The 27414-nt window shown below is 42.5% G+C and overlaps 1 protein-coding gene across 1 annotated transcript in view; it reads right to left on the reverse strand.

Annotated features, from left to right (window-relative positions):
• Nucleotides 1-25614, reverse strand: part of ASAH2 (N-acylsphingosine amidohydrolase 2) — a 70931-nt gene extending 45317 nt beyond the window's left edge. The window contains exons 1-7 of the mRNA XM_077755197.1: nucleotides 25529-25614; nucleotides 23224-23355; nucleotides 19698-19903; nucleotides 17664-17813; nucleotides 9962-10138; nucleotides 8601-8728; nucleotides 7378-7455 (exon numbers count right to left, since the gene is read on the reverse strand). Coding sequence (XP_077611323.1) covers nucleotides 7378-7455; nucleotides 8601-8728; nucleotides 9962-10138; nucleotides 17664-17813; nucleotides 19698-19903; nucleotides 23224-23350 — 866 coding nt within the window. The 5' untranslated portion in view covers nucleotides 23351-23355; nucleotides 25529-25614. The remainder of the gene's footprint in view (nucleotides 1-7377; nucleotides 7456-8600; nucleotides 8729-9961; nucleotides 10139-17663; nucleotides 17814-19697; nucleotides 19904-23223; nucleotides 23356-25528) is intronic.
• Nucleotides 25615-27414: the final 1800 nt, after the last annotated feature.

Consider the following 27414-nt stretch of genomic DNA (forward strand, 5'->3'; position numbering starts at 1 on the left):
GACTTTTGCATATGCTTCTCCATCTATGTTACATATTCTTTACTACTATCTTTCCCATTTTGCCAGTTACAAACAATTATAAGAGAATATTGTGGGAAACTATATGCCAACAAATTGGATAAACTAGAAGAAATGGATAAATTCCTAGAAACACACAGTCTACCAAAAGTGAAGCAGGAAGGAATAGAAAATTTGAACAGACCCATAACCAGCAAAGAAATGGAATCAATAATCAAAACACTCCCAACAAACAGAAGTCCATCTTCTGTGATGAAAACCGTCACAGGTGAATTCTACCAAACATTTAAAGAAGAGTTAATACCTATTCTTCTCAAACTATTCCAAAAAATAGAAAAGGAAACTTCTAAACTTGTTCTATAAGGGTAGCTTTACCCTGATACCAAAACCAGATAAAGACACCACAAAAAAAGAGAACTACAGGCCAATATTCCTGATGAACATGGATGAAAAAGTTCTCAATAAAATATTAGCAAACTGAATCCAACAATACGTTACAAAAATCATTCACCACAATCAAGTGGGATTTATTCCTGGGCTGCAAGGATGGTTCAATATTTGCAAATCAATGTGATACACCATGTAATAAAAGAAAAGATAAGGACCATATGACCCTTTCAATAGATGCAGAAAAAGCATTTGACAAAGTACAACATCATTCATGATTAAACACCCTCAACAAAGTACATTTAGAGGAAACGTACCTCAACATAACAATGGCCATATATGAAAAACCCACAGCTAATGTTATCCTCAGTGGGAAAAAAACTGAGAGCCTAAGGTCAGAAACAAGACAGAGATGTACACTCTCACCACGTTTATTCAATATCATACTGAAAGTCCTCGCCACAGCAATTAGACAACAAAAAGAAATAAAAGGCATCCAAATCTTCAAGGAGGAGGTAAAACTTCCACTATCTGCAGATGACATAATACCATATATAGAAAATCTGAAAGGCTCCACCAAAAAACTGCTAAACCTGATAAAGGAACTTAGTACTCTCAGGGTATACAAAATAAACCTACAAAATGCAACATACTGTGACATTTCTATATACCAGTAATGAAGCAACAGAAAGAGAAATTCAGGAATCAATTCCATTTGTAAATGTACCAAAAACAATAAAATACCTAGGAATAAACCTAACCAAAGATGTGAAAGGCCTGTACTCTATAAAACACCGGTGAAAGAAAATGAAGATGACACAAAGAAATGGAAAGATATTCCATGCTCATGGATTAGAAGAATGAATATTGTTAAAATGTCTATACTACCCTAAGCAATCCACACATTTAATGCAACCTATCCATATCATTTTTCACAGAGCTAGAACAAGCAATCCTAAAGTCTTCATGGAACCACAAAAGACCCCAAGTAGACAAAGCAATCCTGAAAAAGACAAGCAAAGATGGCTGCATAATTCCAGACTTCAAGTTGTATGAAAAGCTGTAGTGATCAAGACAGTATGGTGCTGGCACAAAAATAAGCACATAGATCAATAGAGCAGACTAGAAAACCCATAAATGGACCCACAACTATATGGCCAATTAGTCTTTGACAAAGCAGGAAAGAATATTCAATGGAAGAAGACAGTCTCTTCAATAACTGGTGTTGGGAAAACCAGTTTCTTGTACCATGTACATAAATAAACTCAAGATGATTAAAGACCTAACTGTGATACTTGAAACCACAAAAATCCTAGAGAAGAACACAGATGGCAACTTCCTTGACATCAGCCATAGCAACTTCTTTCTGGACATGTCTCTGGAGGCAGGGAATCAAAAGCAAAATAAACTATTGGGACCTCATCAGATAAAGAGCTTCTGCACAGCAAAGGAAACTATCAACAAAACAAAAAGACAAGCTACTGAATGGGAAAAGAGGTTTACAAATGACATCCAAGAAAGGGTTAGTATCCAAAATATGTAATCAAGTTAAAACTCAACAGCTCAAAAATGAATAATCCAATTTAAAAAATGGACAGAAGACACCAATAGACGTTTTTCCAAAGTCATCCAGATGGCCAACAGACACATGAATAGAACAGATGTTCAAAATCACTCACCATCAGAGAAATGCAAAGCACAATTACAGTGAGACACCACCTCACGCCCGTCATAATGGCTAAAATCAACAACATGAGAAACAACAGGCATTGGTGAGGATGGGAACAGTGTTGGTAGGAATACAACCTGATGCAGCCACTTTGGAAAACAGTATGGAGGTTCCCCAGAAAGGTAAAGTAAAACTACCCTATGACCCAGGAACTGCATTACTTGGTATTTACCCAAATATTACAAAAACACTAATTCAAAGGGATACAGGCACCGGGATATTTATAGCAGCATTATTTACAATAGCCGAGATATGGAAGCAGCCCAGGAAATGCATAAAGATGAGAGATATATACATTCTTTTTTATTGCTGAGTAATATACATTATTATTATATTGTGTATAGAATATATAATATTCTATATATTGGTATAATATATAATATACTCGGTGATGTATGAAAGTGTTGAATCACTATATTGTACACCTGAAACTAATATTACACCGTATGTTAACTATACTGGAATGTAAAAACAAAAGAACTTAAAAATAATTCTCAATCTTGCTTTGTTTTTTAACTCCATTATCACTTCCTTAGGGAAGTTTTCCCAGTCTCCCTGACCAGGTCAAATCCCTATAAGACAATGCTACATACCTTCCTTTCATAGCACTTAACCCGATTATAATTATACACATATTTGGAGGGCTGCTTGGATGTCTCGTCTCTACCAGGAGATTATAAATTCTCCAACAACTCCATCTATTCTTGCCCATCAGAGTATCTTTAGTGCTATCTCAGTTCACAACACTTATATTCCACACTATTTAATAAATGAATACGTAAGTGAATGATCTCTGGAGAGATGTTATATCCACATCTGAGAAATATGGAAATTGAGTCTCTGAGAACTTAAGGAATTTGCTCAAGGAACCAGACATGGGTATGTGATTCCTGATTTCACAAACCAGGAAAAGCACCATCCCAAGGACTGGGAGGTCCTGCGTGGCGCACAGTAGGTATCCAGTGCAGACTGGATCCAGTGTAGTGCTGAAGAAGTGAAAACAGAAGTGAAAGTAGGAAAGAAAAAATGGTAGACTTCGATATGGTTCTCAGTGTGACGAGAACAGTCTTGGCTGTGACATTGGACAAGTCACTTCACCTACCTAGGCCTTAGTTGAGCTGTGAAGCAGATGATACCCATATTCTGAAAATCAGGGATTCTGTGCTTCCAAAGTCCTCATACCTTGGGGCTCTGCCTAATAGCCGGCACCCACATATGGTAGCTGAGTTACTTTGCAGTCCAGATTTGACTTTATGCTTCGGATCATTTTTAATGCATTCAAAGAGTAATTATCACTATGCTACAAGAGGCAGTTGTAGGAGCAATTATATCAAGGATAACATATGGTGGCTACAAAAACAATAGAAAGTTATTGCAAGGTGTTAAGCATAGCAGATGGAGGAGAGTTGTTATAACCTTGACAGCTGACCCTGGGACTTCCAGATAGGTTACATAGTTGTATGCAAGAAAGCAAAGAACATCTGGCAGAAGGTTAACATTTCATAGTCTTCCATGGGAATTGTTTGTTTTGTTTTGTTTTTCCAGACATAAAACTGTTCCAATTTTTAATCCTGTTTTACAGAAATTGGAGACTTGGCTCTAAATTCAGCTGGCTCTGACCTGCTTCACCTATACTCACTACTAACAACAAGAAAGAATTTTTTAACTCACCAATTCCTGTCATAAAAAGCATTCCCTTAATCCTTCACCTAAGAGCAGTTCATTATATTTTCAAAGTTCGTGGGGAGAATTCTACTCCAAATGTTACCATTTTTTATTTTTTTTATTTAAAAACATTTTTTTCTTTCATAGTTTATTGTAATTTGGATTCCATATAACACCCAGAGCTCATCCCAACAAGTGCCCTCCTCCATGCCCCTCATCCCCCTTCCCCTCTCCCCCAACCCCATCAGCCTTCAGTTTGTTCTCAATATTCAAGAGTCTCTCATGGTTTGCCTCCCTCCCTCTCCCCAACTATTTTCCCCTTCTCCTCCCCCATGGTCCTCCGTTAAGTTCCTCCTAATCCCCCTATAAGTGAAAGCATATGGTATCTGTCTTTCTCTGTCTGACTTATTTCACTCAGCATAACACCCTCAAGTTCCATCCACGTTGCCACACATGGCCAGATTTCATTCTTTCTCATTGCCATGTAGTATTCCATTGTATCGATAAACCACATCTTCTTGATCCATTTGTCAGTTGATGGACACTTAGGCTCTTTCCATGATTTGGCTATTGTTGAGAGTGCTGCTTTGAACATTGGGGTACATGTGCCCCTATGCATCAGCATTCCTGTATCCCTTGGGTAAATTCCTAGCAGTGCTATTGCTGGGTCATAGGGGAGTTCTATTGTTAATTTTTTGAGGCACCTCCACACTGTTTTCCAGAGGGGCTGCATCAGTTTACATTCCCACCAACAGTATAGGAGGGTGCCCGTTTCTCCACATCCTTACCAGCATCTATAGTCTCCTGATTTGTTCATTTTAGCCACTCTGACTGGTGTGAGGCAGTATCTCAGTGTGGTTTTGATGGTTTTGTGGTTTAAATGATTCAGAAACTAATAAAAGGGAATCATGGATGGTCTCAGTCACTCAGCCAAGAGTTAGGTGGAAACCATAAGGAAAAAGGCTCCTTCTTTTCCCAACAAATGTGGAATTCTCTAACTAGCCAGAGATATATGCTTGTATCCTGACTGTCTCCTAAATTTACTCCCCACCAAAGTGCCTCACAATCTGGAGCTAGCTCACCTTTTCAGATTGATCCCTCACCCCCCTCCCTGACATCACCCGTACTCTGGCCTCCCAGCTCACGGTTTTTTCATGATGAGAAATATCCTAGATCCTGCAGATCCCGCTCAAACACCATTTTCTCTATGAACCTTCTGCTATGCTCTCAAGTATCCATGCTACCTCCTCCAAATTCCCACAGCATTTATCTATGGCCAGGTGGTAGCACTGATGGCCATCTGATGTATGTTGTGATTACTTGCCTGTCTCTGCCCGTTAGACCCTTCAAGATAGGGACCATGCCATATTCATCACAACACATACCCCAAGCACACAGCTGCATGCCTAACATTTAGAAAGTCTATTGCATTAAATACCATTTGGCAACTAATCAGTAGATGAATTCATCGTAATGGAAGAATAACTTCTATCATGTCAACCCATTTAATAAACTTTATTTTATCAGGGAGTTTTTAGTGACCTCACTTGAAGCCCAAAGAATGTCAGACATTTGGGGGTGCCTGGGTGGGTCAGTTGGTTAGGCATTCGACTCTTGGCTTCAGCTCAGGTCATGATCTCACAGTTTGTGGTTTGAGCCCTACATCAGGCTCCTCACTGACAGTGCGGAGCCTGCTTGGGATTCTGTTTCCCTTTCTCTGCTTCTCCCCTGCTCACTCTCCCCCCACCTCTCAAAATAAATAAATATTAAATAAAGAAATAAAATGTCAAGCATTCTGACAAGCCAACAATGGAGTTCTTAGAAAAAGTAGAAGGTTATTCTACTTACCGTTTAACCAAAATAATACAACTCTTTTGTATGCCAGACACAGAGTGGAACTTTGCATTTATTATCTCCTTTAATCTTGAAACAGTCCTATGAGGCATTGTTATTTCCATTTTCAAATGAAATAGTTGAGGTGTAAGTAGGTTAGTAAGTGGCAGGACTGGGAATTGAACTCAAGTCCTAAAATCTACATCTAAAGCCAGAGCTCCTCACCACCATGCTGTTCTCCACCCAGTTAGAGGGCCAGACCCGGCCTCCATCTTTAGTGTTTTCATCCACCTCTTATCAATTTTAATTAATCATTAACATGACTTGCACAGAAACTTTCAGTTAAGTATTTCAAAATCTTACCTCATAGGCCCCTACCCCCCTTTACTCATGCTTATTATCAACATTTTAAGGACTCGCTTTATCCCAAAATTTTAAAGTAGGAAATTTGAGGGGTGCCTGAGTGGCTCAGTTGGTTAAGCATCCAACTCTTAATTTCGGCTCAGGTCATGATCTGATAGTTCGTGAGTTCAAGCCCCCATTGAGCTCTGCGCACAGCGTGGAGCCTGCTTGGGATTCTCTATCTCCCTCTCTCTCTGCCCCTCCCCTGTTCTCTCTCTCTCTCTCAAAATAAACATTTAAAAAAATAAATAAAATAAGTAAGAAAACTGAGCCAGAGAGCAGTTAAAAAATGTGGCCAAAGTCACAGAGCTCAACACAATGACAACACAGAGTGAACCAAGCCATTTAACTGTAGCACCCATGCACCACCAGATGCTTTCTTCAGGCATCCTGCATCACTCAGAAGTCCACACATCAAGGCACCTGACACTGTTACCCAGCAAGTCAATTCCTGAGTCAGTCTAGTTGCAGGGACAAAATTCACACATGAATGCAAATGCCTTCTTTTTGTAAAAAACAAAATCCACATGTCTTCTTACATATAATACTGAACTAAAACCTGTGCCAAACTGTAATTTCACCTCATCTGCTTCCTTTCGGTGGTCTCGATTCTGCCTCCATCACTAATTGGCATTGTCCTAACATTAGACTTGACTTCATTCTTTTAGGAAAACACAGATAAGTCATCTCAAACCCATAATCAGTTAGCCTGGTTGGTCAGATTCTTTTCTCATTTTACAAAGAGATAATGGTCCGCCATCATAGAAATTCCACATACAACATCTTGATATAGTAATAAGCACTAGTATTGACTGAATCCTTATATCATATCCCAGATACTATGCTACGCTTCTTTACCTGAATCCCTCATTTACATCAGCCTTTTTTTTTAATGTTTTTATTTATTTCTAGGAGAGAGAGAGAGAGACAGCGTGAGCAGGGGAGGGTCAGAGAGAGGGAGTCACAGCCTCTGAAACAGGCTCCAGGCTCTGAGCTGGCAGTCAGCACAGAGCCCGACGCGGGGCTTGAACCCACGAACCGCGAGATCATGACCTAAGCGAAAGTCAGACGCTTAACCAACTAAGCCACCCAGGCGCCCCTACATCAGCCTTTAAGTAGTCCTGTTTTCCAGGTGAGGAACTAAGCTCTGGAATGCTGAGAAACTTGCCCCAGGATCCAAGGTTGGACCCAGATGTATCTGACTCCCAAGTCTGCACTCTTAACTTCTCAACGTATTCCCAGCCTCTGCTGCCATATGCTAGTCTTTTCCTCCAACGCCCCACCCCGGCCCCCACCTCGGTGATTAAAAACAGGATGAAAAACAAAAATAGTAAACAGAGTACCTGATAAGGCCCAGGTCAACTCCATTCAAATCTACCATTTTTAGGATGACCATTTCTTTGTCAGTATTTGAAGAATACCTAGTCAGCAAAACAAAAAAACTCAGTCACTTCTATGTTAGTTAGAGCCTGGGATTCTTGTATGACCAACAGTAGAAACTGACACAAAAACTAAAACCAAAATGCCTCCAGCAAGCGAGGTTTCCTGATGTGCTATAGTCTTACAAACCATATCCAGGAATTTATTCCTCAGCTAAAGAAATGTCTTGCAAATACCATCACAGTTAGGGGCATTAGGCCAGCTAACTGGAGATGAAATTTATGTCTTTATGTAATGGACGTGATCTTATAGAACATATAGGTATTTCTTACAAAAGAGATTTGTCTTTGACATTTCTACTCCTATCAAATTTTAATGGAATCTCTTAAACATAGCAGGAAATACGCAAAATCAAAAACATCCCTGACCTGCAGCTTAAAGTGTTCTTTCATGTCCTTTCAGGGGAAATCAGATTATGTTTTCTAAAAATCAACTCCTTTGAAATGTACTGAAAAAATACGCAGACAAATGTAAAATGTCAAGTGCTCAAGTTGAAAGTGAGATATTATTTACAGCGGTCAAGTGCTTCTCTTCTGTTGCAAACCTGAGTCAGTACCTAAACGAACAAATAACCATCTGCCTCAGTTCCATTCAATTATGCTCATTTTATTTCTTGTTTTTCATTTCTATTTCTTGATCCTTTTATGTCCTCTCTCTTGCTCTCTTCTGCTGGATGGAGATGTTTCCTTCTGAATAATCTAATAAAAAGAGCTATTCATTAATTTAACAAATCCGTGTTGTGCACATTTTCATCTCCACTTTATTACAGAAGAAGCTGAGAGGCAATAAATTATGGTAAGTAAATCACTGAAGGTCACACAACTAGGAAATGATAAAGCAGAGATAAGACCATAGTCATGCCCGATTGCAAAACTGGGAGGCCTTCCAACATTCACGCTGACCCCAGCCACCAGCAGAGTGGGCAGATTGGCATGCAGGTCGGTGTGTGTTTCCACATTCAGTCTTTATTTCTACCAGTCGTAGATTATCAACATGTTTTGAGTTTATTTTAGCCTTCATACTCTTTCAGGATCCCACCATATTCCTTGAGTACCAACTGTGGCTTAGATTTTTGTTGCTGATCTCTCAAGGAAACCCGTGGCTTTATTGTGTTAACGCCCCTCACCTGGCTCGCTCTGACGGAGGATTCTGAAGGTAAGAAGAGGGGCTTCGGTTGATCTGTGTACCTTCCACATTTCCTTTGTTGATAAAGATTTTGCCTGGTTTCATATTTTGGTGTGCCATCTCAATGCTCTGTGGGTGAGAGAGAGAGCACACGTACCAGTTGTGAATTTGGACATCCTGTTGGATAAGGACTTAGTCAATAGAAACAGAGGAGCGCTGTGGACCATTTCCTTGGTCTCTGAGCTCCCTCTGCTATGGAACAAGAGTTAGAGAACCACATAGCCAGTGTCCCTCCAGGGAGCACACAGATGGCCTCAGGGCTGAGACACAAGAATTGCTTTGACCTGGGAAGGTTACCTGAGTGTCTCAAAGCCGCTGAGTCAAACACCATTCGGTGTCCATCTGCAGGTTCAACTGGCCAAACTGGGAGCAACTCCCTCAACCCGGGACCAAGATTTGTTAACTTGAGGGTGTTCCATCCTCTTACCCACTCCATACCCTCACCCTCTGAGGCCAAGTTTTTCACACTTTTCTGAGTCAAAGCCACAATAAGCAACACATTTTTCATCACAACGTAATACGCAACAACATATGTGTACTAAAACAAAAGTTCACAAAATACCCCCTGCCTGTATGTTTTGCAACCCATGGACTTGATTTCATGAAGCCAGTTGTGAATTGCCATCCACGTTTGGGAAACATTGCGGTAAAGACATTTCTGCCTTTGCTGACTGGATCGCCAGGTTTGGGGATGACTTCATGAGAAAAAGTAGAGACAGACTAAATCTAGAAGGCAAAGGTATGAGGGAAACTTTAGAAAGGACCCCATGTGAGGAAATAATAAGCTTCAAGACGGGGAGAGAGGAGAAAGAGACACCCAAGGCAGGAATGGGAAGAGGGCTCACAGCCACTGGTAGGAGCATTGTGCCTTCTAGAGCTATCAGAGAAGACGTGAGAAATAAGGGTGTGTGTTTATAAAGCAGATTGCCTGTTATGCTGTTTGGTAAATAAGAGGCAAGATTGGAATTACTTGTAATGACTTTTGGTTCCTTGATGGGTTCCTTTTCGTGTAACTTTGCGCAGAGACCAGACCACGTAGGGTGCTCTCAGTTATAAGGGTTACAAAGGAAATGTTTACTGTCCCTTTGGACAACTGCAGGAGTCTTCCTGCAGGAAACTGTCCCCTCTCAGTCAGTCAGTGCCTCGAAGACCAGAGCTCCTAGGCTGTCGGGGACAGAGAGGGGTAGGTGCTAAGACCACTCAGAGAGAGATCCAATAAGAACTGTCCCCATATCACCCAAACCACACCTGAACACTTGTGAGCAAGGGGAAGAACAGCTCCATCTGGGGCCCTTTGCCTACCTTCACAATGCCAGTGACCATGTACTCAAAGGTTCGATTGCTAAATCCTTCACTGGCGATTACAAATACAGTGTACTGGAAATACCCTCCTGGCCCGGAGTGTGTGTGACTGCCACTCAGGATGACGTTGTCTCTTCTGTACAGGGAGCCATATTTATTCTGCAGTCTTTTCAGGACCTTCAAGAGAAGAGAAAAAACAATAGAACTAAGATGAGGGAAAACACAGCAACTCACTATAGAAAAGGCTCCAATGAGTCTAATCAATGGCCCATACCAATGTCATCCCTGTTGAGTGGCCCTTCACCCTGTGCCGGTGTGTATCATCGTAGGCAGAACATCAACAAAACCACTAACTGTCAAGGCTAACATTTCACAGACTCTCTCCATATGCAAGCACAGTGTTAGCTATTACACACATGTTATCTTAAAATCTTTATACCAATCCCAAGAGGTAGGTGTTTTTTAAACGTTTATTTATCTTTGAGAGAGAGAGAGAGAGAGCAGGGGCAGGGAAGAGGGAGAGGGAGAGAGAGAGAATCCCAAGCAGGCCCCAGGCTCTGTGCTGTTAGCATGGATCCCAGTGTGGGGCTCAAACTTAAGAATCGTGAGATCGTGACCTGAGCCAAAATCAAGANATTTTTTAAATGTTTATCTTTGAGAGAGAGAGAGAGAGCAGGGGCAGGGAAGAGGGAGAGGGAGAGAGAGAGAATCCCAAGCAGGCCCCAGGCTCTGTGCTGTTAGCATGGATCCCAGTGTGGGGCTCAAACTTAAGAATCGTGAGATCGTGACCTGAGCCAAAATCAAGAGACAGATGCTTAACTGACTGAGCCACACAGGTGCCCTAGAGGTAGATATTTTCAATCGCATCTTTTAGCTGAGAACACTGACATGTAAAGAAGATAAATAGTTTGCCCACTGCTCTAGTAAATATCCGAGCCACAACCTGGATCCGTGTCTCTCTAACTGTAGAACCAGTATGGTTTGCTGTTCATCATTCCACACATCATTCCACATTAACATCCAGGCACCAGTCTAAGCATGAGGAGGTATATGAGGTTCCTACCCTGATGAAGTGTTTATGCTAATGAAAATAAACAAAGAAGCATGTAATATTATTGCACACAGTGATAAATGTTATAAAGACAAATGTTTTTGAGTAAGAAAAAAGAGTGATGGGTGTTATTGAAGAAAAATCTTTTCAAAGATGCTACTTTCCACCAGAGACTTGAAGAGGATAAGCTGGTTGAACACCTACAGAAAGAATCCCGGGAGCAGTGAACAGTCATGTAAAGGCCTCTTTACTGCCCCCCTGCCACAGATGAAGAGCTCCATGCTCCCTGACACATACTGTCACACTTATTTGTCTGGGGGAAGCCAACCGTGGAGCCCTAAGGACACCCCAGCCACCCCCTGGGGAGGCCCATTGGAAAGGAACTATCTTGCCAGCACTAGCGTGCTAGCCAAGTGGGTGAGCTCCCTCAGCCAAGCCTTCCAACACCTGCAGCCCAGCCGACATGTGAGTTCAACCCACAACACAGAAGTAGGTGTGTGTGTGTGCATGTGTGTGACTTCTGTTCTAATCTAAGTCAGAAACACCCAGTCCTGCCTCCCTGGGATTCCTGACCCACAGAAATCCTGAGCAGTAATTCAGGATGGTTGTTGCTTTAGGCCGCTGAGTTTTCCAGATGACTTGTTGTAGAGAAGGAGGTAAGTAATGCAGAGATACTCGGTAAGTGTTCACTGAACTCATTACGGAGTGAGCATCAAAATGCATGATAAGTGTGCTTGCAGGGCCCATACACATCAGGAAGACAACAGATAGGAAATCTGTGATGCTGAGAACTAGCTTCTGGTTATGCTTTAATAAGCATCAACCTGAAGTTGGGTATTATTGTGGCTTCCTTGTGAAAGGTGTTTTGATTTTTTTTTTATTATTATGTCAAGGGGCACCTGGGTGGCTCAGCTGGTTAAGCGTCCAACTTTAGCTCAGGTCATGATCTCACAGTTCATGAGTTCGAGCCCCACATCAAGCTCTGTGCTGTCAGAATGGAGCCGACTTTGAGTCCTCTGTCTCCCTCTCACTTTGCCCCTCCACCACTCATGGTCTCTCAAAAATAATAATAATAAACATTAATAATTTTTTCCACATAAATTTTTTTGTATTTATTTATTTTTGAGAGAGAGAGAGAAAGAGAGAGACAGAGCATGAGCAGGGGAGGAGCAGAGAGAGAGAGGGAGACACAGACTCTGAAGCAGGCTCCAGGCTCTGAGCTGTCAGGACAGAGCCCAACGCGGGGCTCAAACACACAAACAGATCATGACCTGAGCCGAAGTTAGACCCTTAACCAACTGAGCCACCCAGGCGCCCCTTTTCACACTTATTTATGTCAAAAAATCACTAAAATGATCTAACAAAAGTGTCAAACCCAAAGCAACGTTCCCTGATGTAGGTTACAGTCAACCAATACCCAGCATAGGAATGACAGCACATTTATGGCAGGTGTCGTGAACATCACTTATCACACGCACTCAGCCTTGTCTTTGGTGGTTGCTTTCAGGCGCAGGATGTTGAAAATGATTCTGAACCCAAACCTGGGTTTAGCAAAAAAGAGTGCATTTTCTGATTAGCAACACTGTCTACCTTGAGTATGGCATGGGCTGTCATATGCTGATCAACCGTCACACAGAAGGCAATGAAAAGCCCTCATTTGAATTACTTGCCAGTTTCTGTGATGTAAAGACTCCTCACCACTGTCAGTTTCAAGCTACCAAAACTTAACAATAAGCTTACCAAGTTATTGAATATTTAACAGCCAGCCCTCATGAGCTGGTGCAAGACAGTTCCAGAACACACTTGGTACATAAGGAAGTAGCCGCAACTTACAGGCTATATACTTAAAACACATAAAACATCTATCAGTCTCTTCTATTTTAGGGGAAGAGCTACACTGCCCTCATTCTACTCATATGGTCATTGAATGAGGAAGATCTTACAAAGGATGTTGCCTCATTAATCAGTTCGTGCCCCAAACACCAATTGCTAGGTTACCATGTCCACATACACAATCCTGTGATGCCAGGCAAATGTGAAAGGAAATATGATATGACCTGACTAACGTCCTCTGACCAAGTAGCCCACATTCTCCATCCCAATAAGTTTCCATGCTGCTTCTGTGTGACCCAGATCCAGACCACACTCTTCATCACCCTTATGCCTTCTTCTAAACCAGTTAATGACAACATTCATGAATGAGAAGCCCATCACCGAAGGGGTACCACGAAATCTCGACTAAAGGCTGCTGTCGAAAGCTAATGTTCTCACAGTTCTGTAAGCAAGACAGGAAGGTAATGAAAAAAAGAACTTCTGGTGAACCTTAAAGCTCTCCTAACCCCTTCCTATTTTTATTCCTAGAGAATGTTAGGATTTTAGAATTAAGTGTACTTCTTCAGGTTTACACAAGAATCAAGCTCTTAGAAAGAAATTATGGGGCTCCTGGGTGGCTCCATCGGTTAAGCATCTGACTTTGGTTCAGGTCATGGTCTCACAGTTCTTGGGTTCAAGCCCCACGTCGGGCTCTGTGCTGACAGCTCAGAGCCTGGAGCCTGCTTCAGATTCTGTGTCTCCCTCTCTCCCTGCCCCTCCCCTGTTTGTTCTCTCTTTCTCTCTCTAAAAAATAAATAAACATTAAAAAACAGAAAGAGAAATTATGGTGCTCAAATTTTATAATAAAAGAAAAAGACCACAAACAACTCCCAAAACTTGTATCCTAAACTACATTCTCTGTATGAAGTCAGACACTGGGGGCTTCAAGAAAAAGAAAAGAAAAATTCAATCATCTAGCAACAATGCCTGCCAACAACCGTGGTAAATAACAGGTTTCCTACTTCATGAGAGGAGGGGTGTTTTAACAAAATGAAGAAGTTACCTTAATGTCTACAGCTCACTTCTGTGTTCAGTTTCCATTCAGTTTCCTATTACTGACACACCTGGGAACCTGCCGTAGGAAGACCTGGAAAGCCACTGTTCTCCTGCCCTGCCTCACTGCTCAGAGGTCTTCCAGAACCTTCATTCCATGCTGGAAATGCCATCAATCCTCAAAGCTGAGGCTGAGAACCTGCCTACAACCAGGTATTATAAGGAGGCGTGAGGGCAATCGTTCAGCTACATTCATTCTTCACTCCTTCCCTTGGATTAACCTGGGATAACGAGATGGGTTCATTTAAAGCCCTCCCACCGGGTCTGAGATTCCACAGGGAAAGTAAAAATAGGAAGAGATGGTGAAATGGTGGACTGTTGACTTTATAGCCTCTGCAACCCAACACATTAATCCTATCTCCCCTCCACACCCTACCCCCAAATTCCACCTTTGACTCTCCCATTTCTTCTCATGACCCCACCACTTCCCAGTGAGAACCATCTCCGATCCTTCAGAAAAATGGCAAGCGTCATGGTAATGAGTGTGGGCACTGGCACCAAGATGCCTATGCATACACCCAGCTCTGACAGCTTGGAGCTGGCTCACCGCAGACAAGTTCCCTGATCCCCTGCAGCTCGTGTTTCCCAATCTATCAAATGACATAATGATAGCACCTCCCTCCTCCAGTTGTTTGGAAAATTGAATTCATTAATGGATATGAAGCAATTAGGCGTGACTCATCATGGGAACTATGCAAGTTTTAGGTTTTATTTCTATTCGTTCTCAAACCTCATTCACATTTAATGTGACCTCTTACTACCTACCAGGTAGCCTTGCGGCCACCCCACTGATTTAACACCTTTGTGCCAGCCTCATGTGGTAGAGGGGAAATTTCTAGGCAAAGTTAAAATCATTTCCTGCAACCCTACCTTCCCTTACTAGTTCATTCAGCCTTCCAACATGTTGTAAAACTCTCCTGTGTTCAATCTCCTTTGTTTGAAATACCGAGTTTGACTACCGTTTTCCCAACTGTATCCTCAACAGCAGAGCCTTGGTATTAATTTAACGAAGCTGCCAATTTGTGTCCTGGCCTCCAGCCTCAGTCTATCTCATCAAACACCACTGTCTGATTAATCATTCTAAAGCAAAATTGGGTTTGCATTACTCCACTGAAAAGTTTTTGCAGAATCCCCATCACTTACAGAAGTAAAAATAAACCAGCATCCCAGGCCCTCTACAATTATGATCAACATACCTTCCAGGCATATTTCTAATTACATGTGTCCTAATAGCACAAAGTCCTATGCTTGCAAAGGAGTCTACCTTCCTCCCTTCTGCCTCCTTGTGGTAATGCTGTGCCCTCCATCTGATAGCTCTTCCTCCTCATGTAAACCATTTAAAATTCCTCCCATTAAGATAAAGAAGACATGACATGTGTTTGTGTGTGCGTGCATGCAGGCACGCGCGTGCACACACACACAGACACAGACAATGGAATATTACTCAGCCATCAAAAAGAATGAAATCTTACCATTTGCACCAACATAGACGGATCTAGAGAGTGTTATGCTAAAAGAAGTAAGTCAGAGAAAGAAAATACCATATGATCTCACTCATATGTGGAATTTAAGAAACAAAACAAATGAACAAAGGGAAGAAAAGAGACAAGCTAAAATACAGACTCCTAACTATAGAGAATGAACAGAGGGTTACCCGCGAGGAGATGGGTTAAACAAGTGAGGGAGATTAAGAATACACTAAACTTGATGAGCACTGAGTAATGTATGAAATTGTTGAATCACTATACTGTACACCTGAAATATAGCTCTATTGTTAACTATACTGGAATTAAAATAAAATTTTGTCCATTCAAATGTCACATCCACTGGGAAGTCTTTCCCTACTTTCCATTTTCGAATCCCCCTTGTGGTGGCTTAAAATCACTGTGTGTCTACAAGTTCCTCACTCCTCCTCCCTTTAAGAGGGGAGGCTCTACTGTCCTATCCCTGGATGTGAAATGGACTTGGTACTTTGCCTCCAATGGACAAAATAGGCTGGGAGCTCAACTCCTGAGCACAAGTGTGGCTTCCTCCCTTCTCTTTCTCTTGAGTTACTCACTTTGAGGGAAGCAGCCATTCTGGGCTACAAGGATACGGAAAGTGAGAAACGAGAAACTGAGGCCTTCTACAAGCTGCCACACAAGTGAGTCATCTTGGAAGTGGTTCAATCAAGGCTTCCAATGACTGCAGCCCTTGCCAACACCTTGATTTCAAGATAGCCTAAGCCAGAACCACCTAGTTAAGCCAGTCCTGATTTCCTGATCAACACAATGTATGCGATGATGTTTATTGTTTTTTAATGTTTATTTATTTTTGAAAGAGAGAGAGAGAACAAGCCTGAAAGTGGGGGAGGGAGGGACAGAGACAAAAGGAGACAGAAGATCCAAAATGGGTTCTCTGCTGAGAGCTGAGAGCCCAATGCAGGGCTCAAACTCACAAACCATGAAATCATGCAGGGCTTAAACTCACAAATCATGAGATCATGACCTGAGCTGAAGTCAGATGCTTAACCAACTGAGGCACCCAGGTGCTCCTAGATGATGTTTATTGTTTTAAACCACCATATTCTGGAGCTATTTGTTACTCAGTAGTAGATAATAAAGTGGAGATAACAACAGACCCACCTCATAGTTTTGTTTTAAGTGTAGGAGTGGGGAAAACATGTAATACTTGCTCCTCAGATGTCCATAGATGGGGGAGGATTCCACTCCATTCCCCAAGAAGGAGAGATATCGGAGAAGTATTTCTAGGGCCTCCCTCATCCCTCTCATTGGCCACTTCACACAGCAGGAGGAACGGTGTTTAACAGTGAGCTAATAGAACATGACAGTGAATGGTGGGCATTTAATGGTCACTGTCCTATGTGCTCTAGACCCTCATCTTCCTCACCTTCATGACGGTGCAAACAGATGCTTAGAGAACACATTCTCTTTCTGTGACCTGATCCCATGCAGAAAAATATAACTGGGTCAGGGCCAAGAATCTGGCTTAGAAAGACAGACCTGAGAGTCCAAGTCCATCACCCTGTGTCCTCTCTCCCTCTAAGCATCTTACTGTTACCTGCCCAAGACCTACGGGCACCCTTCTGCTAAGCTCAACCTTCCCCACAGCTGGGTAACATGGTCTCAATTCAGGGAAAAATCACACAACAGCCTGTCATTTTCTACAATAGTGCTTAAAGAGTGAGAGAGCTAACATTGTATTCTTTCTAAATTTTATTATGGAAATTTTCAAACATGTACAAAAATCATCTGAAGAGCATAATTAAACCCCCATCTACCTCTCACCCAGTTCGTAAAGGAGATTTATGGCCAATCTCATTTTAGTGGCATGTTTTCATTCTCATCTATCTCCTTGCATCTACTCTTGATCGTGTAAAAACTCAAGGGAAGGGTTAGTTATTAATTGGAGCTCTCAGGATTCTAACGAGGAGGATTAAATAAGAGACTATATGTGAAGGTTACCAGAACATAATAAGGTTTCAAAACACATTATCATTAGTAATGACAATGAGCCATCAACAAAATTGAAAGCAAGTTTTGACCAAGATGGCATCGACTGGAATTGTTTGCTGGACAATTGTCTGCTGGATTGTCAAGAGCTGATAATGTGGAGGGCAGTAGAAACTCCCTGGATGAGAAGCCAGGAGGGCTTCATTATTGTCAAGGTCACCCACAGACTTTTCTTTTAAATCATGTCATTTCTTTTGTTACCTCAATCACTTACCTCTAGCCTGAGTCGTTGGGATACCATGCCTATGTCGATGCTGACAAACACCACTCGATTTGACCCATCGGGCTCCGCCAGGACAAAAGCACGACTGTACAGCCTGGTGAGGATGCCCCGTGCATTCTGGCCCATTTTGCTGAAGCCCATCTAGAGAAGAGAAGAAAGTCAGGGCCACTCTGTCTCACTGCCCTGCCACGAGAACCATGCACAACCACACGAGAAGAGACCGCATAAGAAAGAAAAGCACAATCCACAGGACACTGTGGCCCTGAGTGAGATGATAATATGTGTTTCCAAGAGTAAAACCAACCTCATAAAAGAAGTTTCACTCCTATGTTACAAAAAAATGCAAAGGCAAAGTAGTGATCAGTTTGACAGGAGCCATCTACAGTCTATGTGCAATGAAGGGGTCAGTGTGTCTTAGGAATTCCATTACCAATTACCATAGCAGAGACCTTTCAGAGCTTTTGGTTCTTTTCCCTTGCCTGAGGTATTACAGAAGGAAGTAGTTCTCCTACCACTATCCCACATTTCCAGGAGCATCCTGAAGACTTAAATTTCCTTCACTTTGATTGTTTGGTGTATGTATGATTTTCTTTCTTTTTTTTTTCCTGAAGAAAATAGTTTTTTTATGACTCAATAATCTTTTTATTTTTTATTTTATTTATTTATTCTGAAGGTGGGAGAGAGAGAGAGAGAATGAATGAATGAATGAATGGGTGGGGTAGGAGCAGAGAGAGAGAGAGAGAGAGAGAGAGAGAGAGAATCCCAACAGACTCCATGCTGTCATCACAGAGCACACAGGGCTCTATCTCACAAACCACGAGATCATGACCTGAGCTAAAACCAAGAGTCAAACATTTAACTGACTGAACCACCGAGGCACCCCAATAATCTTTTCTGAGGGTACCTCACCCTGGCTTTTACCTTGTTGACCATTCCTCAGCCAAGTCAGACAAAATACACCTTTTCCAACCCCCCTTTACACCATGTATAAGACCCACCCATAAAGCTATATCCCAGTATTCAGAACACTCCCTCCACTGCTTGTTCATTGGAGTGTTCATTCAGGGTTCACATTTCAAAGCCACTTTTCAGAACAGACATCAAGGAAAAATTCCTAGAATCTAAAGGTTATTTGGTAGGAGGAAGAAAATCTCATCAGACAACTTCATGATCTAGCTTCCTAGAAAAAAAGTTGATATGAATGAATACATTCACCATCACAACCAAGAGGTTGCATGCCAGCAGCCAGTAGGACACACCTGACCCACAGAAGCATTTTGCTTGGCTTACACGGTGTTGTCCAATACTAGGTTTCCAGTTTTGAATAGAGTTGCCTGTATTTCCCAACAGAAAGATTTAGATCTTCAGGCCTCCAATTCAGAGATTTTCCAGCTCTCCTGAACAAACTGTAGGATAGGGCAGCCCTACGTGGTAACAAGTGCTAAAGTCATGANGCCAAGAGGTTGCATGCCAGCAGCCAGTGGGACACACCTGACCCACAGAAGCATTTTGCTTGGCTTACATGGTGTTGTCCAATACTAGGTTTCCAGTTTTGACTAGAGTTGCCTGTATTTCCCAACAGAAAGATTTAGATCTTCAGGCCTCCAATTCAGAGATTTTCCAGCTCTCCTGAACAAACTGTAGGATAGGGCAGCCCTACGTGGTAACAAGTGCTAAAGTCATGAACTTTCTAGTTGTACCATAGTCTCCACCACTTCCCACTGCCCCCAAGGCTGAGGGTTCACTAGACTCTTAACAGCTTACACTGGCCTGGTGGTACATGAGTTTGCCAGCCCTGCCACTCCCATTCGTAAAAATGGCCAATTGACTTTGCAAAGGACTTGTGGTTGAATGCATGGTCCCTCTGCTTTATATAGCACAATACTCACAGTGTTAGACAGCATTGAAGTCAATGAAAAAGCAGGAGGAAGACAATGATGTAATAATAAGGAATAAATGCAGGATGCAAGTAGTAAAAGTAAAGTACTCGTTTCATTCTCCTCGAGGAGCCCATGATTTACCTACCAAATTGATATCTGACACTTGTCCTGTGCAGTCAGCTCGCCCAACACCAATATGGTAGCCACTGAAGTTCTGAAATAGAGGAGGCTCTGGGGTGCTAGTCAATGGGGGTGTCTGGGTGGCTGTGGAGCTGTGAGTGAGCGTCGAGCCTTGAGTGGCTGTGGAGCCCAGCGTGGCCGGAGGGCTCTGGGTGACCGGAGAACCTGAATCTAAAAGCAGAATAAAACATTTAAGAAACAGCATTTCAGTCCACGTATTTGTTGGCATCATTTAGAACACAGAGGCTCGGGTTCCTAAGGAAAAATCTTTATATATTCTCTTTTATTTAAAATATACAGTAAGTGACTAATGGATCAAGAAGATGTGGATGGATGAATGGATTTATACAATGGAATACTACATGGCAATGAAAAAGAATGAAATCTGGCCATGTGTAGCAACATGGATGGAACTTGAGGGTGTTATGCTGAGCGAAATAAGCCAGGCAGAGAAGGACAGATACCATATGTTTGCACGTATAGGAGAATTAGGAGGAACTTAGTGGAGGACCAGGGGGGAGAAGAAAGGGAAAAATAGTTGGGGAGAAGGAGGGAGGCAAACCATGAGAGACTCTTGAATGCTGAGAACAAACTGAGGACTGATGAGTATTGGGGGGGAGGGGTGAGATGGGCATGGAGGAGGGCACTTGTGGGATGAGCACTGGGTGTTATATGGAAACCAACTTGACAATAAACTATTTAAGAAAAATAAGAAACCTCTCGGGAACATGTTTTACATAAGTAATAACCCTAAAAAGGATCTTTCTGTTGAGCTAGAGATGTTTCATCCTAACAGTCAAGGCCTGTGTCAAATGTCTGTCAGCTTCTCATCACAAGCTGTTCCTTGTCACACCCGTGGCCCTTCACTCACTCCTGATGGGCTTCTCCAGCCACACAAACCAGGTTCCTCAGGTGCCAGCCTCTGGGGTCTGTCTCCACAGCTCTCTCCAACCAGAGACCCCGCTCCTCCCTGTTCCACCAATAATGCTCCAAGCCTCCCTTCCAAGCTGGTTCATTCCCATCACACCCAGAGGCAGCTCGGCCCTCCTGTGTGGATTACCTCCCACCCTGCTGTCTCTACTCTGCATCCACAAGCTTCTCAAGCATTTTATTTGGAATACAAACTAGATCACTGCATGTTCAACAACGTTCCAGCTTATTGTAATCATATCGCCATCTGTGTGTGTGTCTGTACACGCATATGCCCATGCACACACATACACACGAATATCAAAGGAGGCAGAATGGCAGGAAGACTACAAGAGCAGGTGCCAGAAACAAACAACCTGGGTTCAAACACTGACTCTACCACATACTACCTGAACATACTAGCTGAAATCACTTACCCTGTTCTACCTCAATTTTTCTCATCTAGAAAATAGAGGTAGTAGTACTCTACCTTCCTAGGGTTCTTTTGAACAATAAATATATTAATACATATCAAAAATTTAGAATATGGCTGGCATATAGCTTTGGTTCTTCTTACCTACTGAGGTGTCTTACACACACACGTTATTTGTTTGTTTCCACTCAAGACAACAGCCGGGGTGACCAAGGCAACAGATGTCACTGTCGCAGGCATTAGTGCTCAAGGAGTACTTAGTCAAGAAATTGGCTGCTGACTACCCTGGGATCCTGGAATTTGGTGGGTCAAGAAAAGCTAGAGATCACCTAGTCTGATCTCCTCTGCTTTACATATAAGAATACTAAAGCCCAGAGAAATGATGTAACCACGATTTAATGGAGAACATGTGTGAAATCAGGTGTAGAGCCCAGATACTCCAACTCAGAATCTAACGCTCTTTCATCCATATTCAACATGGAGTTAGAATCCATATTTTCTTGGGGTGCCTGGGTGACTCAGTCAGTTAAGCGTCCGACTTCGGCTCAGGTCATGATCTCACAGTTCGTGGGTTCGAGTCTCACGTTGGGCTCTATGCTGACAGCTAGCTCAGAGCCTGGAGCCTGTTTCGAATTCTACATCTCCCTCTCTCTCTGACCCTCCCCTTCTCATGCTGCCTCTCTCTCTCTCTCTCTCTCTCTCTCTCTCTCTCTCTCTCTCTCAGAAATAAATAAAACATTAAGAAAATTTTAAAAAAAGAATCCATATTTTCTCAACCCCAAGTCCATGTTTTCCACAAGACATCAAATATTGCAAGGAAGGAGGCAATCCTTTTGCCTTATTGATACCAACATAGGAATGGGGTATCAATTTTGACAATCAAAGCCAAACCAAGTCCAATGGCCAAGGACAATTTCCTTATAAACTCGGAGTCTCAGGGTCTACATCCAGAAAATGGTACTAAGTCTAGCACCTACCTTTATAGAAGTTTTATGAGAATTAAGTGGGAAAAGGATGTACACTCCTGACCACAGTGCTTGACACAAAGCAACCATACATCAAACAGCCACTCCTACTATGAGACTAGTTAGCATAATTGCTGATCACCTCCATGAGTCTCAGCCTCTGGATTCTCTAACTTTAAGAGCTAAAGCTGAATAAGTCCAATAGATGCTTTCCTTTATCAGAATCCACACCCCTGTGCTGGCACAGAGGATTTCTATCCCTCTGTGTCTGCAGGGAACTCAAAGCACAGGGTCATGGTAGAGAATATGCCAGAAAGGAGAAGAGACCCCAAGAGAGAAAACTGAGGTGAAAAAAAATCAGGCTTCTTCTTTGTTTGGCCTAAAGATAGTCCTCCCTTTACTTCAGTAAAAGCATTCAATGCCCACCCGTCTTCTCTACTGATTTATCAGGTATACAACCCATCACGAAAGTAGGGCTCCATCAAAGACCTAGGAGCCGAATATTGCTGCAAATGTGTACTGCATCATTTTCAAAAACTAAATTAATTCCCAATATTTTAAAAAATCAAGAGATGCCTAAATCCTCCAATTTCCAGCTTCTGTTGAAAACTCTGGAGATCTGAGTCCATGAGACACCATGACAACTAACACCTTCACCAGAATCACACCTGCCCCTACCCCGGTCCACCTCCCCACCCCACCTCATTTACAGAACTTGATTGGCCCTCATGAGAATTGGAGTTCAACAGCCCCTTCTCTAAAACTTTCCACAGACTACTTGATATTCAGTGGGTCTTTCATTCTGCTTTTGTCCCCAAGAGAAGACAATGCCCAAGAAAAGGCAAAGAACAAGAGAAGAGGCTTGGGAGGGAATGCTCTCATTACTGGGCTTTGAAGAATTCTAAACCAGGCTTAGGTCAGTGGAGAAGTGAGACAAGCACATGTCAGAATTCCTGTCAACTGCCTACTTGGGGGCAAAGGTAAGTCTGATAAAAATTGTTGTTGATGCAGAAAGTACAATTAATAGAAGGGTTTTGTGGCCATCCCAGGTTGCTTACGTATGCACTGAACTGCCCTGTTATTGACATTATCAGCAGAAACTGTTCCTTGCCTTTGTGTCCCCATTCATCCAGAATTTTCCCACAGGCTAGGAATAGCATCCAAGGGAGCCCATGGCAACTTGCCTTTATGATTTTCAATGGTCCCACTGGTGATAAACAAGAGGCTGAGGAGGGCTACGGTCACGGCAGTCATCATCACAAGGAGGAAAATCAGGAATGCCTCTAATGTGGAGAAGGTGCGTTTGGCCATGTCTCCTGAGGAAACGCAGAAATGGAAGAGGCAGAAAAGGGCAGAGCCACGAATTAAAAACACATATGCTTTGAGCTGCCCAAGGTTAAGATGCCTTAGCTCTTCTAGAATGGACTATACACCAGGGAGGGCAAACATAGAGCACACCTGTCACATCCCAGGCCATGGCAGACAAGACAAACCAAATACAGCACTCTTTGATAAGTTCAGATGTGGTTTCCAAACACTTCCTGGAACAGCCCTTGTTCTAGAGAACCACCCATCATTTGGCATTGGCAATGAAGCTAAAAATATATTTGTATTCCTTGGCTGTATCATACAACTTTCATTTATGGTGACGATGTTATCTGCACATGGGCCTAGGTTGGAACACATCTGTCAACACGATTGATTGCTCTTGTGAGAAAGCTGGCTGTGGTGAGGGCTGTGCTCATGGCCTCGGGAAAACAAGGAGGTGAAACAAACATGGAGTCTTGAAACTCTATTTGATAACTTTCAATTCCTACTTGATGAGAAACCAACATGGAAGAGGGGCGGCATCTCTGCTCTCAAGCCAGACATTAGGAAAATCTCCCTCTTCGTCATTAGAAGGATTCACACATTTTGCAAACCTGTTGAAGGATGGGGACAAAGATAATGCTCCTGTGTTCTACAAGAGCAGAAAATGTCCTTACAGATGCCTGAAGATATTTAGGAGTAGGATTCATTGTTACTCAACGAGGCTATAGAAGCTAAAAATCCATATTGTGTAGCAGGAAAAAGTATAACATGGTGGCTAAAAATTGAATTCTGCCTTCTGACTCCAGAGTCCAAATCTCATTTCTACCACTTACTGGATGGCCTTGGGGAATCCTCCCCAACACTGAGCCTCAGTTTCTCTATCTGTAACAAAGGATGTGGTGATGATGATAATTTTAGTAGTCTTATAGAGTTCTTATATAAAGGAGATGACACTGTATCCTTTAGATGCAGCATGCATTCTCCAGCCTACCACAGCCTCTTTCCAGAGGACCTTTTCCATCTAAGTTATTACCTGGTCTTTGTAGTTATTTTATTGGGCAATCCCTGGACTAGAGTTTAAAAATCAGTCTAACATCAAACACTTCAGAGGCAGGGCTGAACTGGAAGTGGACAAAGAGACTGGAACATCTTCCCAAATCTCTCAGTTAGTAGCAGGCTTTCCTCATCCATTTATCGTCACTGTGATCACTTTCACTACCACTCTTAGGGACAATTTCAAATGTAGGGCAACACATATGAGTTCTGACGTTGGCCCCAACATTCACTCCAGTTCCCAAGAGTCAAGAGACACATCTAAAGTATGCCTTTGAAACTCCGATGATCCAAATAAGTTTACTAGTCCTTAGGTGCTGTTTCAGTGGCCAACCTCAAACCCAGTACACCCAGTTCTTTCTCAAAGCTTCGGTTCCATTAGGCGTCCTGCTGGCTGGGATTGCAAGACCAACTGGGCAACTAAACATGGCTGACGACGGGGGATCTCCCAACCCCAGAGTGTCTACACGCACATTGCATATGTAAACATGGCCACATGCAGACACGGTTCAAAATCATACTCTTGTTTGTTTGTTTGATTGATTCTGATGAACTGATCACCACCAGCAGCCTTTTACACAAGTCAACAATGGCACTCTACTTAACACTTGAGTTTGCATCTCTTAGTCGAATTTCAATGAGGCACCTCCCTGGGTCTGGGTCTCACCACTCTGTTGCCAGAATTAATGCCAACATTGTTAATGTTCTTTTTTAAACAGTAAGCACTATTTATTTTTCCTTGATGACCCGAAATCTGAGGGCAAATGTGAAAGAAAGCCAACGCCTCACCTGCCTTCAGCATGCAAATGTACCACGGAGAGCTGAACCACCAGTGGTTGTAACTTAAAAGATTTGGCGTTTCCCACTGGTTCTCCCCTGATCGAGTGCAATTCTGCAAGCTCCGTGATGAGGCTCTGTGACAATAGCAAGCCCCTCGGCACATCTTTACCACGCTGAGCTCTCTGTTTTTCAAGACTGTGAGAGTAAAAGGTAATGACTTGGCAAAATGGGTTTCCCAAGCTAAGAAAATGGAATGGAGCTTTTAGGATTTCATCAAGATTGCTAAGACAGGGGGATGATTCAAGATCCCTCCCTCTCCCTCCAAGAACACATAGGTATTCTTACCTGACTCAACCAATTAAAAGAAATTCCGCATCCCAGCAAAGCAAATGAGAGTCCAGAATCTCGTTCCTTTCCCCTTGCACGTTGCTCAGCCCAGAGTCCTCAGCACGTTCTGAAACCTACTGAGGAAAGATGTTCCCAGTCATGCCCAGGAGAGTTAGGGTTCTCATTAGCATACGTTTGTGGGCTTGGTGCAGGAGGAGATTAAAGAGAATTGATAACAAGAGCCTTATCTGCAAACTCTCCCCTGGGACAGCCTGATACTGAGATAGAAGTTGCAGAAGATCTGGCGGACTGAAGGTCACTGATTTCAGTCCTTACACACCTCTCAGTACAAGTTCTGTGCAAGGTCTGTGGCCTGGCTCACCAAAAAGAGCACCTGCTTTACTTGCCACTGGTCACTCAAGCAGAGAAGAGTGATTTAATTTTTATAGATTCTTGTATATAAAAAGGATGAGGTTTTACAGGTGCCTGTGTGGCTCAGTTGGTTAAGTATCCAACTCTTGATTTCGGCTTAGGTCATGATCTCATGATTCAGGAGTTTGAGTCCCGCATCAGGCTCCACACTGAGAGTGCGAAGCTTGTTTGGGAATCTCTCTTTCTCTCTCTCCCTCTCTGCCCCTCCCTGCTGCCTCTATCTCTGACAAATAAATAAATAAACTTAAAAAGAAATGAATGAGGTTTTAGGTGAACTAAGAATGTGAACAATGGATACACAATATACATGTGCATAATGTGCAGCCATTACCAGTTATATAGGAGCGAATAATTTAATAACATGGAAAAAGTTACTATAATAAGTTATTTAAAGTTTATAAGACATTATAATCCTGTTTTTAAATTTTATTTTTATTTTTAATAACTTTTTAAATGTTTTATTGTTTATTTTTGAGAAAAAGAGAGAGAGAGAAAAAAACAGAGCATGAGTGGGGGAGGGGTAGAGAGAAAGGGAGACACGGAATCCAAAGCAGACTCCAGGTTCCGAGCTGTTAGCACAGAGCCCGACACGGGGCTCAAACTCATGAGCTGTGAGATCATGACCTGAGCTGAAGTCAGATGCTCAACTGACTGAGCCACCCAGGCACCTTTATAATCCTGTTTTTTCAAACATTACTTATCTATGTGTGGTCATGAAGACTGTAAGAAATCACAGCAAAATGTTAAGAAGTAATTATCTGGTGATAAGACTGTGAGTTTTGTTTTCAACTTTTTGATTTTTGGTATTTTCTGTAAGGGCCATGCACATGCTTATAATGGGGAAAATAAAATGTTTTACCTCCTCTCAAAGAATGTATACTATAGAACAGCATGAAGTTAAACAATGGCCCATGAGAGACAAAGAGAAAAAGAATAGGCCAAACCCCTCCTTTTTTCCCTGCTAAATCCAAGCTGTCCAGGAAGCAGTTTGAAGAAGAACACATAGGCCACTTAATTCCTTGCAGGGTTAAGAGAGACCAGCCCCCAAGTTCCAAGGGAAATATTAGAAATATTTCATAATGAGGCTTANTGGGGTGGGGAGGGCGGGCGGCACCGGTTAAATTACAGTATTAAATGAGGGTTATCTAGCGAATTTAAGCAGCAGAGAAAGGAGAGAAAAGTAAATTCACTGGAAGGCAGCAAAAGCGGTTGAAGACACAGGCTCTGAAAAGCCAGTGATCAGGGTAGATCAAGGTGGGAGGAGCTCCTGAACATTCTCTTTAGAGCATCGCCATCATGGGAATGCCAACTGGTGCAGACACTCTGGAGAACAGTGTGGAGGGTCCTCAAAATATTAAAGATAGAACTACCCTACGACCCAGCAACTGCACTACTAGGTATTCATCCAAGGGATACAGGTGAGCTGTTTTGAAGGGGCACATGCACCCCAGGGTTTATAGCAGCACTATCAA

The sequence above is a fragment of the Crocuta crocuta genome, unplaced genomic scaffold (genome assembly GCF_008692635.1).
Source record: "Crocuta crocuta isolate KB4526 unplaced genomic scaffold, BGI_CrCroc_1.0 scaffold2, whole genome shotgun sequence".
In the NCBI taxonomy this organism is placed as follows: Eukaryota; Metazoa; Chordata; class Mammalia; order Carnivora; family Hyaenidae; genus Crocuta; species Crocuta crocuta.